A 15,250-nucleotide genomic window follows, 5' to 3' on the forward strand; every position below is an offset into this window, starting at 1 on the left:
CGGAGTAGGGGTGTCTTCACCAGAAAATTTTATGATGAAGACACCCACTGTCGATGTCGAAATCAGGTCAAGTTAAATCTTGTTGCAACTGGTTGGTTGTGGAATACAAATAACTTAATTTAATGAGTAAGGAGCGAATGGTCTAAAATGATGCAACTTTTCTAGCATCAAACGAAACAGAGTGAAGAATAAATGTAAAATAAAAGTTGTGTGTATTTGTGGGATCGTTTTTGTGGACGTTATCTTAGACGACTCAATATGCACAAAATTGTAAATATTAAATTTATCATGAAGAATAAGAATTAAGATAACTATGTCATGTTTTACATCAAATGTTCGTACACCTAACGTCACTTTACTATTTTAAAGTGATATAATGTTTAAAGTTGTGAATTGCATATAATTTATATTGACTGGCGTCACTGATGATTTTAGTGCTAAGGAGGGGAGCGGTGGAAGTTACAACCGATGAGAAGCGAGTGCACTGAGACAATGTTTGGCTAGGTGTAGTGTAGGGAGTTGCGTTTCAGATGCCTTGTCGGAGAAGCATCGTGACGGTCACGGTAAGTTGAAGATATGTTGGACTTACTGTTACTTTTTCTGGGCGGCATAAAGTCGCAAGTGTACATATCTGCGATGCGCAGAAATTCTGGGAATGAAGCACAGTTATGGTCTTAGTTAGCTACCTTGCTAATAGGACTGTATAGTGGCTTAGGAATAGGCATCAATTTTGAGTTATAATAAGACGGTAACTGAGCTCTCACTTACTGGTTGTAGAACCCAGTTATTTTGTTGCTTGTGGTTATTGCGTAGTTATCAGTCCAAAATCCTTCATCTATAATTTCATACTTTTATGCTGTCTGTATTCTGTAGTGAACTTTATCAACTATGTATTGCATTGGAACTGCTTTGCACTGATGTGCGATAGATAAATGGGGCACAGACTAACGAAAATCATCGTGCAATCAGTTCCTCGCCCTCATGCTCGCAAGCAAGTAATGAGTGAACAGGGATTTAAGGTCGCAGTATGGGACTTTTTTTCCAGTTGAGCTCGCCTCTGTGGCAACTGGTTTACCCAGTCCCTGATCTTAATAAACCTGCAGAACCCTCACCGAAGATTTAGATCGGGTTAGATGGATTCACATCATGGTTAATGACATTAATGTGACTACATGTGTCACAAGTTTTTATTTCTCATTAATGACAAACGACCATGATTTCATAACCTCTAGTCTACTACGCTGGTAAAAGTGAGAAGATTAAATATCAGAACACTGACCAATAGTGGTGAGGACGGTGGTGGCGTAGTAGAAGGCCCCAGCGAATTTCCACTGCTTCCCGGCCTTGTGGGGCTCTGACTTGAGCACCACCGCCTCCATGATGCGGAAGTCGTCCGCACTGATGTTATACTTGCGGATCACCTTCTGCTCCATATCTGAAACAATTAGGCACTGACGTCACACAGCTGGCAATCACAAGTGTCTGGACGCTGCATTTTCTGGTAGTTCTCAGGTTAGTTCATCAAGCCAGGCCCTGAGCATCCAAGAGCTGCAAGTCTGACTGAATCTTTTCACAATTCCTATCGCCTTTCCTCGCTGTACCTCCATATTTCTTTTCTCAAGAGGCTTTCTCAACTTAATATTTACTGCACAATTATATATGTGTGTGTGTGTGGCAGAGAAACAGCAAGCTTTATGAATATCAGCACATTGGGGCTTATAACAGCTCCAATAGGATCAGAGATATGGGCAAAAATGTGTTTTTCCAGCCCCTGCATGAGAGGCATTTTGTGTAGAAACAGTATCAAATCATCCTGCTTTGCAAGGCAGCTGAGATGTTGTGGGCAGGAAACGGTTTTTTCATACCCTGACATGTAGGCTGCATTGCATGACAGGTATGTTACACTGCAGAGTATCAGTCTGCTTTATCAACCTGCTGTAGACGGCGGCCTATATATCAGGGGCAAATAAATGATTTTCAAGTCCCTGATTTGCGTAACCTGCCTTGGATGTGTGTTGTGGTGGTAGTATCAACCTACAACTGTATTGCAGGGGCTATTGAGTGCCAATGAATATTGCTGGGGAAAGGTTGAGACAGAGTGAGGAGGGGGTGGACAGATCAAGGGGAGGAGGAAATGAATAAAGAGTGGGGTAGAAGAAATGAAGAGACAGAGAGTGTGTCAAGGAGGAGACAGAGAGAGGTGAGAGGATGAGGTGGACAGACAGAGGGAGGAAGAGGTGAACACAGAGGAGGAAATGTGTTCAATATATGTGTTGAACGTATATGCCGCTGAAGCCAATACGAAAGGGCTAATTTTATCAATATATTGCACAAAAGTGTGAGGTGAAGAACGGCACAATATTATTGTGCAATATTAAGCCTTGAACACATCAGTTAGAACTCTGCCTCTGAAGCAAATGTACTGTATGTACTGTGAGTGATATACTTGCCTTACAAAACAGAAATATGCAGAATGCGCAGAACAAGTCTGAAAAGCTTCCAGGTAGGATTTCAGTGGACTGAGGCCTCATTCACTGTAGCACAGATTCGTAGACCTTAACAACTAATTACAAATTAAACAAGTGAACTGTGTAATTTATCGTATAAATTTGCTCTTTTCTGTGTACATCTTTACTGTAGCAATTGTTCCAAACGAAATAAAAAAATATTTATTGATTACTGGCAACTGTTGAAAGTAACAAAAAAGAAATATATGCCGCTGGACAGCTGACCTTATTTGCCAATTTTTAAAACTGCTACAAATAAAATGAACATTCCTGTTTACTGTCATCACACCATGATATTTCTGTATGCTCTGCTGTTGTACAGAACGAGGTATCTGGCGTTTCCTTAAAGAAATTTCATTTCTCAAAATGTCACATGTTCTTTCATTAACTTTGTTTGGTTCTTTGCGGAAATGCTTTCAGAGCGAATTGAATTTCTGTCTTTACAGGAACTGCTGTTTATTTCGCAATACTACTCTGTCGCTTTTCATTTAATATGACAATTACATCCACTTAGGAGGAAAATAAGGAGGTAGAATAATGGTTTAAAAAAGCAAATTGGGCTGCAGTGACTCTATGTACTGACGTCTAACTAACTTCGTGTCTTAACCACATTTAACATGGTGTAGGTCTTCTTTTCCTTTGCTTTATGAGAGTGCCTGGTAACAGAGCATACACTGCATTTGGGACAGGCAAAGCAATGTCTGATGTAAATAAATGGCCTGAGTAGCCAGCGCGGACTCTGGACTCAGAATGCAGGGCAGGTAGCGTTGGGTGTTGTCAGTGTGAAAGCTGCGTTGCCGGGCGAGTCCTCGCGGGCGGGGCTATTTTTCAATTTTTCATTTACGACACGTCTTCAGCCTAGCAGCCGTGCAGTGTCGAGGGAAAGAATTTTAGCAATACGAGACCTGCCCTCACCCGTTTTCAGAATAGTGCTTTCAGGAGATAACCTCGTGCTTTCCAAAAGAAGCATGGGGTGCTGCAAAATAAAAACCAAGCTCTGAGTGCAGTTTTTTATTTTCTTGGGACCTGTGATGCGAGGCTAGCTGTTGGGTGCTAAAGGCATTATTGGTAAAAATGCCTTTGACGTCAGGAGGATGAATCATACGGAGAAGATTTTTGGGAAAGAGGGGTAAATCGGAGAGTCATTGAAGTTATAACGTGATAAGTTTTTCTTAGTGAGATTTTTGCAGAAGCTGCAGTTATGTCATTGGCAGTCAGAGAAATCTTAAACAACGATTGGCAGTCATGTATTGCTTGTTTGGAAGGAAATAGCAGGAATTACGATTCAGATTAGATAACTGGGACTCTGAGGCAGGTCTTGCTGTTGAAGGCATGTCTGTGGACTGCGCTCTCCACTCTAGCAGCTGGTTGGGGATCCAGAGTTGGTGTCAGCGGAAGCATGACCCTCACCCTGTACTTCAAAGGGCGAGTCGAGATGGCGACACACTGCACGTCTCTTGGTAATAATTTACAATGAAGATCATTACCAGCACCGCCACGTTAGGATGGTCCTTGGTCAGAATTTAGTCACATCACTGCTGTTATCTGTCCTGTGTCTACCAGTTCATTCATAGATGCGTGGTGCATTTTTCAACCTAACAGTCAGGGACACAGTCACTGTATTCCTTCAGATAGATACTCCTTTTCTATTTCAGAACATCAGTTGTGTCTTTATGGCATGTTCTCACATCATTAAAGTAACTATGGAAGCCAGCGGCTCCGAGTGGTACAGACCATATAGAGTAGTTTCGTAATATTAACTTGGTATTGTCAAATGGTCAGACGCGTTTCATCTTGATGTTTTATTTGAATAAGTTAATGTGTTCATTCAAAAGTTGTATCTGTTGACGCTTTCCATTAATCTCATTTTCAATATCACGCAGTTCTCCACATATGATCCACAGCTAGGGTGTTAACCATTATTGCGTTAGTTAATCCGTTTGTGCACAGCATTTCATATTTAATCTTAAAAATGTGTCCGTCTCCTAATTAAATTTCTGAGCCAGGTTCACAGTTTCAAACACAAGCGGCGTTTACAATATATTGATCGAGCGACTATAATTTTTAAGCTCTGCAGATTTTTCAATACCTTGTGCAAGCCATAAATACCGCCCTCAGACAGTCAATAGTTTTTTGCCGTCTTTCGGACTGAGGATCGAGTCATTGAGATGAGGCTCTTCAGATAACCATACTAACAGATCATACAGACGGTAATGCAACGACTGCAGAATGAGTGCAAGCCATAAATACCGCCCTCAGACAGTCAATAGTTTTTTGCCGTCTTTCGGACTCAGGATCGAGTCATTGAGATGAGGATCTTCAGATAATCATACCAACAGATCATACAGACAGTAATGCAACGACTGCAGAATGAGTGGTGGTGTGATGGAATCAGGCTAACAACAGGAGTAGACATTGGCTTTCTAGAAGGAAACGCTGTGAGAATGTCGTAGGATTGCTCGACTATCTCTGACGGATAGACTGACGACAAAGTCTGAAAAACCGGCGGAAGTAACAGGTGGAGTGTCACCACGAAGACGGGAACAGATTGCCGGCACTTTTGTTGAGCTTTTTGTTGCCGGACATCATTTATCTCTGGCGCCATACCACAGAAAACAGCACGATGTAGAACCAGATCAGTGACATTCTGTGGTGTTCAGTGACAAGCCTCGCTTCTGATTGTGGTGATAAAAGGACTTATGTAACATTGTTGAAAAAAATCTGAGTGCTCTCCAGTATGTTGGTCCACCTCAATAGCTGAGTGGTCAGCGCAGCGGTCTGTTACGCCAAGGGTCCCGGGTTCGATCCCCGGCTGGGTCGGAGATTTTCTCCGCTCAGGGACTGGGTGTTGTGTTGTCCTCATTATTATTTCATCGTCACCAGTGGAAGGCAACGGAAAACCACCGCTGGAATCACTTCCCTAGACGCTCATGCTGTGGACCTCTCTGACGAGACTTCCCCCATGTCAAGACCTGCCGTAAGGCAGAACACAAAATTTTTTTTCCAGTATGTTGCAAGAATGGCTTTGTAACTATTGTTATGGCCAGTGTACTGAATGACTTGTGATTCCCTATCGAAGGCTTCATGGCTAGAAGGAACGCGACGCAGAATCGACCTGAAGGTAGCCGGCTTACAAGAATGGCGATGGTTCGTATCATTGTGACTGATAAGTAATAGCCTTTTTTCTGTATATGTCATACCTAATTCGGGCCGCGTCTAATGAAACCAGCTAATCAAGGTAAGGGAAGTCCCCTTTCACTGTGAACTGAGTCCAGAAATGGTGCATATCTAGACCGATAAGCCAAAACCTGATGATCACGTGCTTAATAGTTTGTTTGTCAGTCTTTGGAACGAAATACAACGCTGATTCTGCGTATCAGTGGTCCGACAGTTTGCTGGTAGGCTTTCGATGTCTACGAACGGGTCACGCAATTGGCGTAAATAACGGGACGTTGATTTGCGTACAGGGTGATGGCACCGATAGCGACCCAGCTGTTATGGTCTTCAGTCTGAAGACTGGTTTGATACATCTCTACGCTTGCCTATCCTGTGCAAGCCTCTTCATTTCTGAATAACTACTGCACGCTACATCCATCTGAACCTGCGGACTGTATTCATGCCTAGTTTTACAATATTTAGCACTCAACTTCCGCGCATTACTAAACTGACTATTCCTTGTGCCTCGGTATGTGTCCTATCAACTGATCCTTCTTTTAGTCGTGCCACAAATTTCCTTCCTCCTCAGTTCGACTCAGTGCCTCCTCATTAATTATTTTATCTCCCCATCTAATTTTTCTGTAGCACCACATTTTAAAACTTCTACTCTCATCTTTTCTCAACTGCTTACCGTCCACGTTTCACTTCCGTACAAGACTATACTCAAGGCTAATATCTTCAGCAAAGATTTACTAATGTATTTATATTAATATTGAGAAATTCCTCTTTTTCAAAAATGCTTTTGTTACTATCGGTAGTCTGTTTCTCATATCCATTCTATCAGTTATTTTTCTGCCCACTTAGTAAAACTATCCTTAGTGCCATATGCTAATGCAATCACCTCAGATACCCATCTGGGTATCTAGTCATACTGAACTTATATGACTGTTTTGGGTATGTCAATCTGAAGCGGTACTGTTAGTGCAGCCAGTCCCTGGTGGCTAATATCATGAAAGGATCACTGCATTGATAATCAAAGAAATAAAACGTATAAAGAAAAGAATAAAGAAAACATCGATAACATGCAAGAATCAAAATGACATGATAATCTTACGCTGTTACCGTTGATACATTTCAATGGCCATATGTGGATAACGCCAATCAAACTTTTGAACAACTAGAATAAAAACTTTTGAAATGGGCTGCTACGAAAGAGTGCTAAAGATTAGAGGGCTTGATCGGGTTAGTAAAATAGAAGTGAAGCGTAAACACCACTCGCCACTCACTGGTTAGGCCTGTTCGGACTGGCCGACTGTTACCTACAAGGAAGTACGAGGAGCGATCTACGATCGTGGGACGGGTGGTCAGCATGTCGACAATGCCTCCAGCTCTAAGTACCATTTGGCCTCACAATGGCTCAGTGGGCCCTGTACAAGAGAAATCTGAGGATTTTTTTTTTGTCATCAGTCTGCTGACTGGTTTGGTTCAAATGGCTCTGAGCACTATGGGACTTAACATCTATGGTCATCAGTCCCCTAGAACTTAGAACTACTTAAACCTAACTAACCTAAGGACATCACACAACACCCAGTCATCACGAGGCACAGAAAATCCTGACTGGTTTGATGCGGCCCGCCACGAATTCCTTTCCTGTGCTAACCTCTTCATCTCTCTTCATCTCAGAGTAGCACTTGCAACCTACGTCCTCAATTATTTGCTTGATGTATTCCAATCTCTGTCTTCCTCTACAGTTTTTGCCCTCTACAGCTCCCTCTAGTACCATGGAAGTCATTCCCTCATGTCTTAGCAGATGTCCTATCATCCTGTCCCTTCTCCTTATCAGTGTTTTCCACATATTCCTTTCCTCTCCGATTCTGCGTAGAACCTCCTCATTCCTTACCTTATCAGTCCACCTAATTTTCAACATTCGTCTATAGCACCACATCTCAAATGCTCTTCTGTTGCGGTTTTCCCACAGTCCATGTTTCACTACCATACAATGCTGTACTCCAGACGTACATCCTCGGAAATTTCTTCCTCAAATTAAGGCCGGTATTTGATATTAGTAGACTTCTCTTGGCCAGAAATGCCTTTTTTGCCATAGCGAGTCTGCTTTTGATGTCCTCCTTGCTCCGTCTGTCATTGGTTATTTTACTGCCTAGCTAGCAGAATTCCTTAACTTCATTGACTTCGTGACCATCAATCCTGAGGATATACTAGGACTCAAACCCGGGTCCTTCTGCACTACAGGCAGCGACGCAAACTTTTTTTTCCTTCACACAGTTTTTATGGCACAGGACTCTGACCGTACGCTCTGAGCTACCTTGCCGGCAACCGATCGGCTACAGTCGTAACGGAGAGGTTCTGAACCGAATTGGAAAGAAATTCTGAAACTATCAGGGGCGAAAAGAAAATTGTGGCTCAGTTTGACTATAATAAGGAGTAACTTTATGTGACACATCCTGAGACATCACGGAACTGTCACTGTGATGATGAAGGGAATTGTGTGACTGTGGAAAAGGGAGGGAGGGGAAGGTAATCACCAAGTGTTGACTACTGCAACCATGTGCCAGTGGATGTACGTTGCAGCAGTTGTGCAGAACTGAAGGGGATTGCACGGAAACGGGCTCTACTGTGATTAACTTTTCATGACCGGGACTTACGGTCATGTAAAATTTTTTGAAAGACATCATGCTCGGAGTTGACTGTAGAAAATTATTTATTTCACTCCAGTATTGCAATTTCGACCTTTGGGCCATTGTGAAGTGGTGCTCAAAAAGCTAAAAAATTACAAAAATTGAAGAACAGGGTGTAGGTACAGAGCTGCATAAACTTGCCCTTAGAAAATGGTTCTGAGCACTATGGGACTTAACTTCTGAGGTCATCAGTCCCCTAGAACTTAGAACTACTTAAACCTAACTAACCTAAGGAGAGCACACACATCCATGCCCGAGGTAGGATTCGAACCTGCTACCGTAGAGGTCGCACAGTTCCAGACTGTAGCGCCTACAACCGCTTGGCCCATGCCCTTAGACAGCAGCGCTGTACAAAAAAAATTATGAAAATAACACCACTTATGAAACTTCCTGGCAGATTAAAACTGTGTGCCCGACCGAGACTCGAAAGTTTGGAAGGTAGGAGACGAGGTACTGGCAGAAGTACAGCTGTGAGTGCCGGCCGTGAGTCGTGCTTCGGTAGCTCAGTGGTAGCCGGCACGGTAGCTCAGCGTGTTCGGTCAGAGGGCTAAGTGCCCTCTGTAATAAAAAAAACGGAGTTAATGGATCAACAACGAACTGAAACGGGTATCTTTCGACGTCCGCCCAGAGCAGATACAACGAACAAAAAAGAGCAAAATGAGATTTAAAAAACAAAAAAAGTGGTAGAGCACTTGCCCGCGAAAGGCAAAGGTTCCGAGTTCGAGTCTCGGTCGGGCACACAGTTTTAATCTGGCAGGAAGTTTCATATCAGCGCACACTCCGCTGCAGAGTGAAAATCTCATTCTGGATAACACCACTTATATTTTGATTCAACATACATCACACTTTTAAATCTTCCGACTCGTGTGCACCGCCATCGCCAAAGCTAAGCCTTTTCATTGCAGGAATACAGTAATATCAAACGAGCACGAATTTCTGTGCATCGTGAAACGATGTAAATTACGTAAACTATTATCAATGTTAACATCCTTCACACAAATCATGTAAGCAGTGTGTTAGAACATTGATTTGTGGCGACTTGTGTTAAGGATGTTAGTTAACATTGGTAACAGCTTACGTAATTTACGTCATTTCACGATGCACAGAGCTTCGGACTTGTTTGATATTACTGCTTTGACGATGACATGTATACATGTAGGAAAATTTTAAAAGTCTGATATGTGCTGAGGTAAGACGTAAGTGATGTTATTTTCATAATTTTTTGTGAGATGTTACTGTCTAACGATTTGTTTGTGCGGCTCTGTATATACACCCAGTTCTTCATTTTCTGTATACTCTTTAGCATTTGAAGTATGACTTGTAATGGCCCAAAGACTGAAATTGCAATAGTGAAGTGAAATAATTAATTTTTGAAACTCAACGGTGAACGTAATTTGTCTAAAAAAGAGTCCTACTATGTTTGTATATTTAACTGCATTTATTATTCTGATATTGGCCCTATCAGGCTAAAATTTGTCTGAGCTGCAACGATAGGCAGCTTACTCTGCATAATAACGCACCAAAACATTTCAAAAGAAACAAATAGTCTTTCTCGCAAATAACGCAGTGAACAAATGGGACTTGTTTAACTCCAATTTCAGTCCATCTTATCACATTTATAAACTTTAAAGGGAACATACAACGATTAGGGAAAGAGATCTAAAGTAACACGACGAAAAATAGACAACTTGTGCTACAATACGAAAGTTCAAAACATCGTTGTTTTCTGGTTGAACATGTGGTACACGTGACTGATGAGGAAGCTCTCCCATCACAGCAGCTGGTCCAACTGCAAGCAAACGAAAATGCGTGCTGCTGCCAGTTGCTGCTTTCTGAACGACAGTGCCAGACAACACGATGCCGCACCAGCTCAACAACTCAACTACGTCGATGCAGATGGGAGGCCATCGATCACTTTGCTACCTTCCCACAGGCCAAATTTGGGCCCGAGCGACTTCCACCCTTTCCCGGAGATGAGGAAGTGATTGGGCGAACGACGTTTCACCGCAAGAAAGAGACCGCTGCGCTCTGCCATTAGGGGCTGGGACAGACTGGCGGAAGTTTATTTGCAGAGGAGACATGAAAGCTGGTACGTCGAATAATATAGAAACATAATGAAAAAGAAAACTGAGGAACTGGCAGATGAAGATCAGTTCGAATTTCGGAAAAGGTAAGCAATTTTGACATTGCGATTACAATAGAAACAAGACACGTTCAAACGATTTGTCGACCTGTAAAAAGCCTTCGATGATATAAAATGATGCATAATGTTCGAAATCTGAGACAAATGGGAGTGTTATATGAAAGGTCGCATAATATACAATACGTACAAGGAACAAGAGAGAACGATGATAATGAAATACCAAGGATATGAAATGTTCAGATTAAGAAGGGATGTAGTCTTTCGCCACTACTGTTCAGTCTATACATCGATGAAACAAAGACGGGAATAAAGGAAAGATACAAGAGTAAGTTTAAAATTTAGGGTGAAAGGATACCAACGATACGATTCGATAATGACATTGCTATCCTCAGTGAAAGTGAATTGCAGCACATGTTGAATGGAATGAACAGTCTTACTTGTATGGAGTATGGAGCGACTATAAACCGAAGAAAAGCGAAAGCAAAGAGGAGGAGCAGAAATGAAATTAGCGATGAACGTAAAATAAAAGTGGTGTCTACAAAGTAGAAGAAGTTACAGAATTCTGCTATTTTGGTAGTGAAATAACACATGAAGATAAAGCAAGGAGATCACAAAAAAGAAGATTGGCTCAGGCAAACATAGGCCTTAATCTGAGACTGAAATTTCTGTGAGTATACATTTGGGGCTCATCGTGGTAGCAGTGAATCGTGGTCTGTGGGAAACCGGAACAGAAGAGACTCGAACCAGTTCAGGTGTAGTGCTACAGAGCAGAATTGGCGAGGAAATGAATGTATGGAAAATACTGTTAAGAAGAAGGCATAGGATGATAGGCCATCTGTTAATACGTCAAGACATAACTTCCATGATACGAGAGGGAGCTTTGGAGGGTGAAAACTGTAGAAGAAGACAGAGATTGGAATACATTCAGCGAATAAATGAGGACGTAGATTGCAAGTCCTACTCTGAGTTGAAGAGATTGGCACAGTAGAGGAACTCGTGACGGGCCGCATCGAACCATTAAGAATACTCGTGACCCAAAACAGTTCTGTAAATTGATTTTTGACCAACAGAAACATGATCCTAAACTACTGAATAATACTGTATGGTCCGACGAGGCCAATTTTAAGTCAAGCAGAGAAAATTAACCGACATAACTGCACTTTATGGTATACTGACAATCAAAATCTTTTGTTAGAATAACACTAAATCAACGTATTGGGGGTGGGGGTGGGGGGGGGGGGGGGGAGGCGGCGGCTATACTATCATTTGGTGTGCGAGGACCATATATTTAGAAGAAACAGCACATGCTTCAAAATTACGTAGTACCAGGACTTATGACCTGCGCTGAAAACTTTCAAGAAATTTACTTTCAAAACTGTTTAAATGTATGTGAAATCTTATGGGACTTAACTGCTAAGGTCATCAGTCCCTAAGCTTACACATTACTTAACCTAAATTATGCTGAGGACAAACACACACACCCATGCCCGAGGGAGGACTCGAACCTCCGCCGGGACCAGCCGCACAGTCCATGACTGCAGCTCCTAAGACCGCTCGGCTAATCCCGCGCGGCAAATTTACTTTCAAGATGATGGTGCTCCACCACTTTATGCCACTGCCTTCCGCTATTATTTGGACGAAACTTTTCGAAGAACGGCAGATACTAACATGCCTCTACGTTCATCAGGTACCGCGCCCATGTAATTTTTTCCTGTGGTGTGTCGTCAAGGACTGTTTATTCCCAAAATTCTCAGGCCATTGCTAAATTGAGAGACTACATGAACGATGTATTTCATGATTTTGACAGTGATTCCACAGAATGGTTCTTGGTTGATTTGAGGGAGGAGACCAAACAGCGAGGTCATAGGACCCATCGGATTAGGGAAGGATGGGAAAGGAAATCAGCCGCGCCTTTTCAAAGGAACCATCCCGGCATTTGCCTGAAGCGATTTAGGGAAATTTAGGCAAACCTAAATCAGGGTGGTTGGAGGCGGGTTTGAATCGTCGTCCTCCCCAATGCGAGTCCAGTGTGGTAACCACTGCACCACCTCGCTCGGTACCACACTATGCCGTGAGTATGTAACAGTGTTCCGAAACGCTTCATAGATGTGTTATTGAAGCAGGAAAACAGTTTGAACATAAAAAATAATAGTAATGAAACATAACTTTTTTCTTTTGTTTAAACCATTGCCCAATGTCCAGTGGCTTTTGTGCCACCCTATATGTTCTGGTAACGTAGACTGAACGCTCTTCATGTTATCTGCATATCTACAACCACATGACTACAATACAATTCACACTTAAGTGGCTGATTCGAGGCATGCTTCTTCGGGGTCACAACTGTATAGTAATGAAGAAATTTCAGATTTTTTTATTTTGTCCGTCTCATTTGTGTGAATATACAAAATCTTTATATTGATGCAACTGAGACCGACAAAATAAAAAAATAAAATTATCAAGTTTCCCCACATTTAAGTTCATAGAACCACCTTCAGACTATTTATCTTACATTCCCTTGGCGATCAGCGCGTGGAAAAACGAACGCTGAAATCTTTCTTAATGAGCTTTGCTTTCTTCCATTTTATTGCGATGATCACTTCTCGCTATGTAGGTGAGCGTCGACAAAGTGGGAGTGTTGTCGCATTCGGAAGAAAAAGTTGGTGAATGAAATTTAGAGAAACGATCTCGCCGCGAAGAAAAAACATTTGTTTTAATGATTGGCATCCCATCTCGCGTATCACGTCCGTGACACTCTCTCCCCTATTACTCGATACTATATAACAAGCTGCCCTTTTTTGTACTTTTCTGATGTCTTCCGTCAAAACCTATATAGTAAGGATCTCATACCGTACGGAAATACTCTAGCGGAGGACGGACAAGCACCTTCTTTGGTACATCTGTTTCATTTTCTAAAAGCGTTCTGCCGTTAAAACACAGTCTTTGGTTCGCCTTCCCTGCAACATTTTCTACGTGATCTTTCCAATTCAAGTTGCTCGTAATTTTAGTCCCTAGGCATTTAGTTGAACTGACAGGCTCTAGATTTTTGTGATCTATTGTGTAACCGAAATTTAACGGATTCCTGTTAGTACTCGTCTGAATGACCTCACACTTTACTTTACTGAGATACAATAGCCACTTTTCACACCATTCAGATATCGTGTCTAAGACATTTTGTAATTGGTTTTGATCTTCTGATGACTTTATTAGACGGAATTATTTGCAAACAATCTAAGAGGTCTGCTTATATCATCTCATAAACCGTTTAGGTAGATTAGGAACAGCAGAGGGGGTATAACATTTCTTGGGGAAACGGCGGATACTATTTTGATTTTATTCGATGATTTTCCGTCGGGCCGGCCGCGGTGGTCTCGCGGTTCTAGGCGCGCAGTCCGGAACCGTGCGACTGCTACGGTCGCAGGTTCGAATCCTGCCTCGGGCATGGACGTGTGTGATGTCCTTAGGTTAGTTAGGTTTACGTAGTTCTAAGTTCTAGGGGACTGATGACCGCAGCAGTTGAGTCCCATAGTGCTCAGAGCCATTTTCCGTCGGTCAGTAGGTATTGTAACCATTCTGAGAGGAAATAACGGATCCAGTCACACGACTGAAGCAATACTCCATAAGCACGCAATTTGATTAGAAGTCTCTCGTGAGGAACGATCTCAAGAGCCTACAAGAGTATGTAAAAATTATGCGGAAACGTGAACTACGGCGAAGTTACTACTAAATGCATCCTGACCACAACTATCGTGGTGTTATTCTTTTATTGGTTGCCGAAGGAAAAACATCGGTAGATATCCATCTGAGAATGAAGAACGTGTGTAGGGCGGCACGTCTGTCGAAAAAGGACCATTGCGGAATGGTGCTGCTAGCTCCGTGCTGGTTGCGATTGGATACAAGACGCCAGTCGATCTAGGAGGTCACCCTCATCCACAGTGGACAACAATAATCGAGTTGTTCGTTATTTATGTCCTATCGTAGGTGGGGTAAAAAGGCTGTCATGTTATTATTTTATTATTATTATTATTATTATTATTATTATTATTATTTTCGATTATTCCATTTAAAGAGAGCGTTTGAACTTGAATTCCTTTATGATGATTGTTTATGTTTTTTCTGAGCTCAAATTTTCTTCATGTGTTCACTGTGTTGTTTCTTTCGCTCCGCTGTCCATTTGCATCCTGGTCTCTTCTGTGTTGTGGTGTCAAATTTATGTTTTTTGATGATGTTCCTGAATTAAATTCTATTTTCTGCGTCGTTTACTGTTATGTATGGTTGTCTGAGGTCCTCTTCAACTTCTTTTATCCATTTTGTTTTTCCCCTGCCTGAGTTGATGACTTTAAGAATTCGCTTTGAAATTCTGTTTTCATTCATCCTGTAGATATGTCCGCAGAACTGCATTCTTCTTTTCCTTATTGTATCCGTAATCTTGTCTGTGTATTTACATAATTCTGATGTTGGTCTCTTTTTCCAGATTCCTTGGTCTTGTATCGGGCCAAAACTTTTCCTGAGAATTTTACTTTCTTGTTTCTCTATTTCTATGATTTTAGTTTGCCCACCTGTTTGTGTTGTTTCAGATGCATACAGTGCCTCCGGAAGTACGACAGTGTTGTAGTGCCTCAATTTTGCGTTAATGGGTATGGACTTTTTGTTATAATAGTTCCACATGAGTTTATATGCTTTCTATAGTTTTTTTATTCTTTCCTCATTGGCCTTTAGGTTGATCCCTGATTGCTGGATGATTTCTCCCA

General features: G+C 41.9%; 1 protein-coding gene across 1 annotated transcript in view; it reads right to left on the bottom strand.

Moving 5' to 3' along the window:
• Positions 1 to 15,250, bottom strand: part of LOC124620110 (two pore potassium channel protein sup-9) — a 166,717-nt gene that overhangs the window by 138,415 nt on the left and 13,052 nt on the right. The window contains exon 2 of the mRNA XM_047146780.1: positions 1,280 to 1,435. Within this exon, the coding sequence (XP_047002736.1) occupies positions 1,280 to 1,435 (156 nt within the window). The remainder of the gene's footprint in view (positions 1 to 1,279; positions 1,436 to 15,250) is intronic.

Source organism: Schistocerca americana, chromosome 6 (genome assembly GCF_021461395.2).
Source record: "Schistocerca americana isolate TAMUIC-IGC-003095 chromosome 6, iqSchAmer2.1, whole genome shotgun sequence".
Classification (NCBI taxonomy): Eukaryota; Metazoa; Arthropoda; class Insecta; order Orthoptera; family Acrididae; genus Schistocerca; species Schistocerca americana.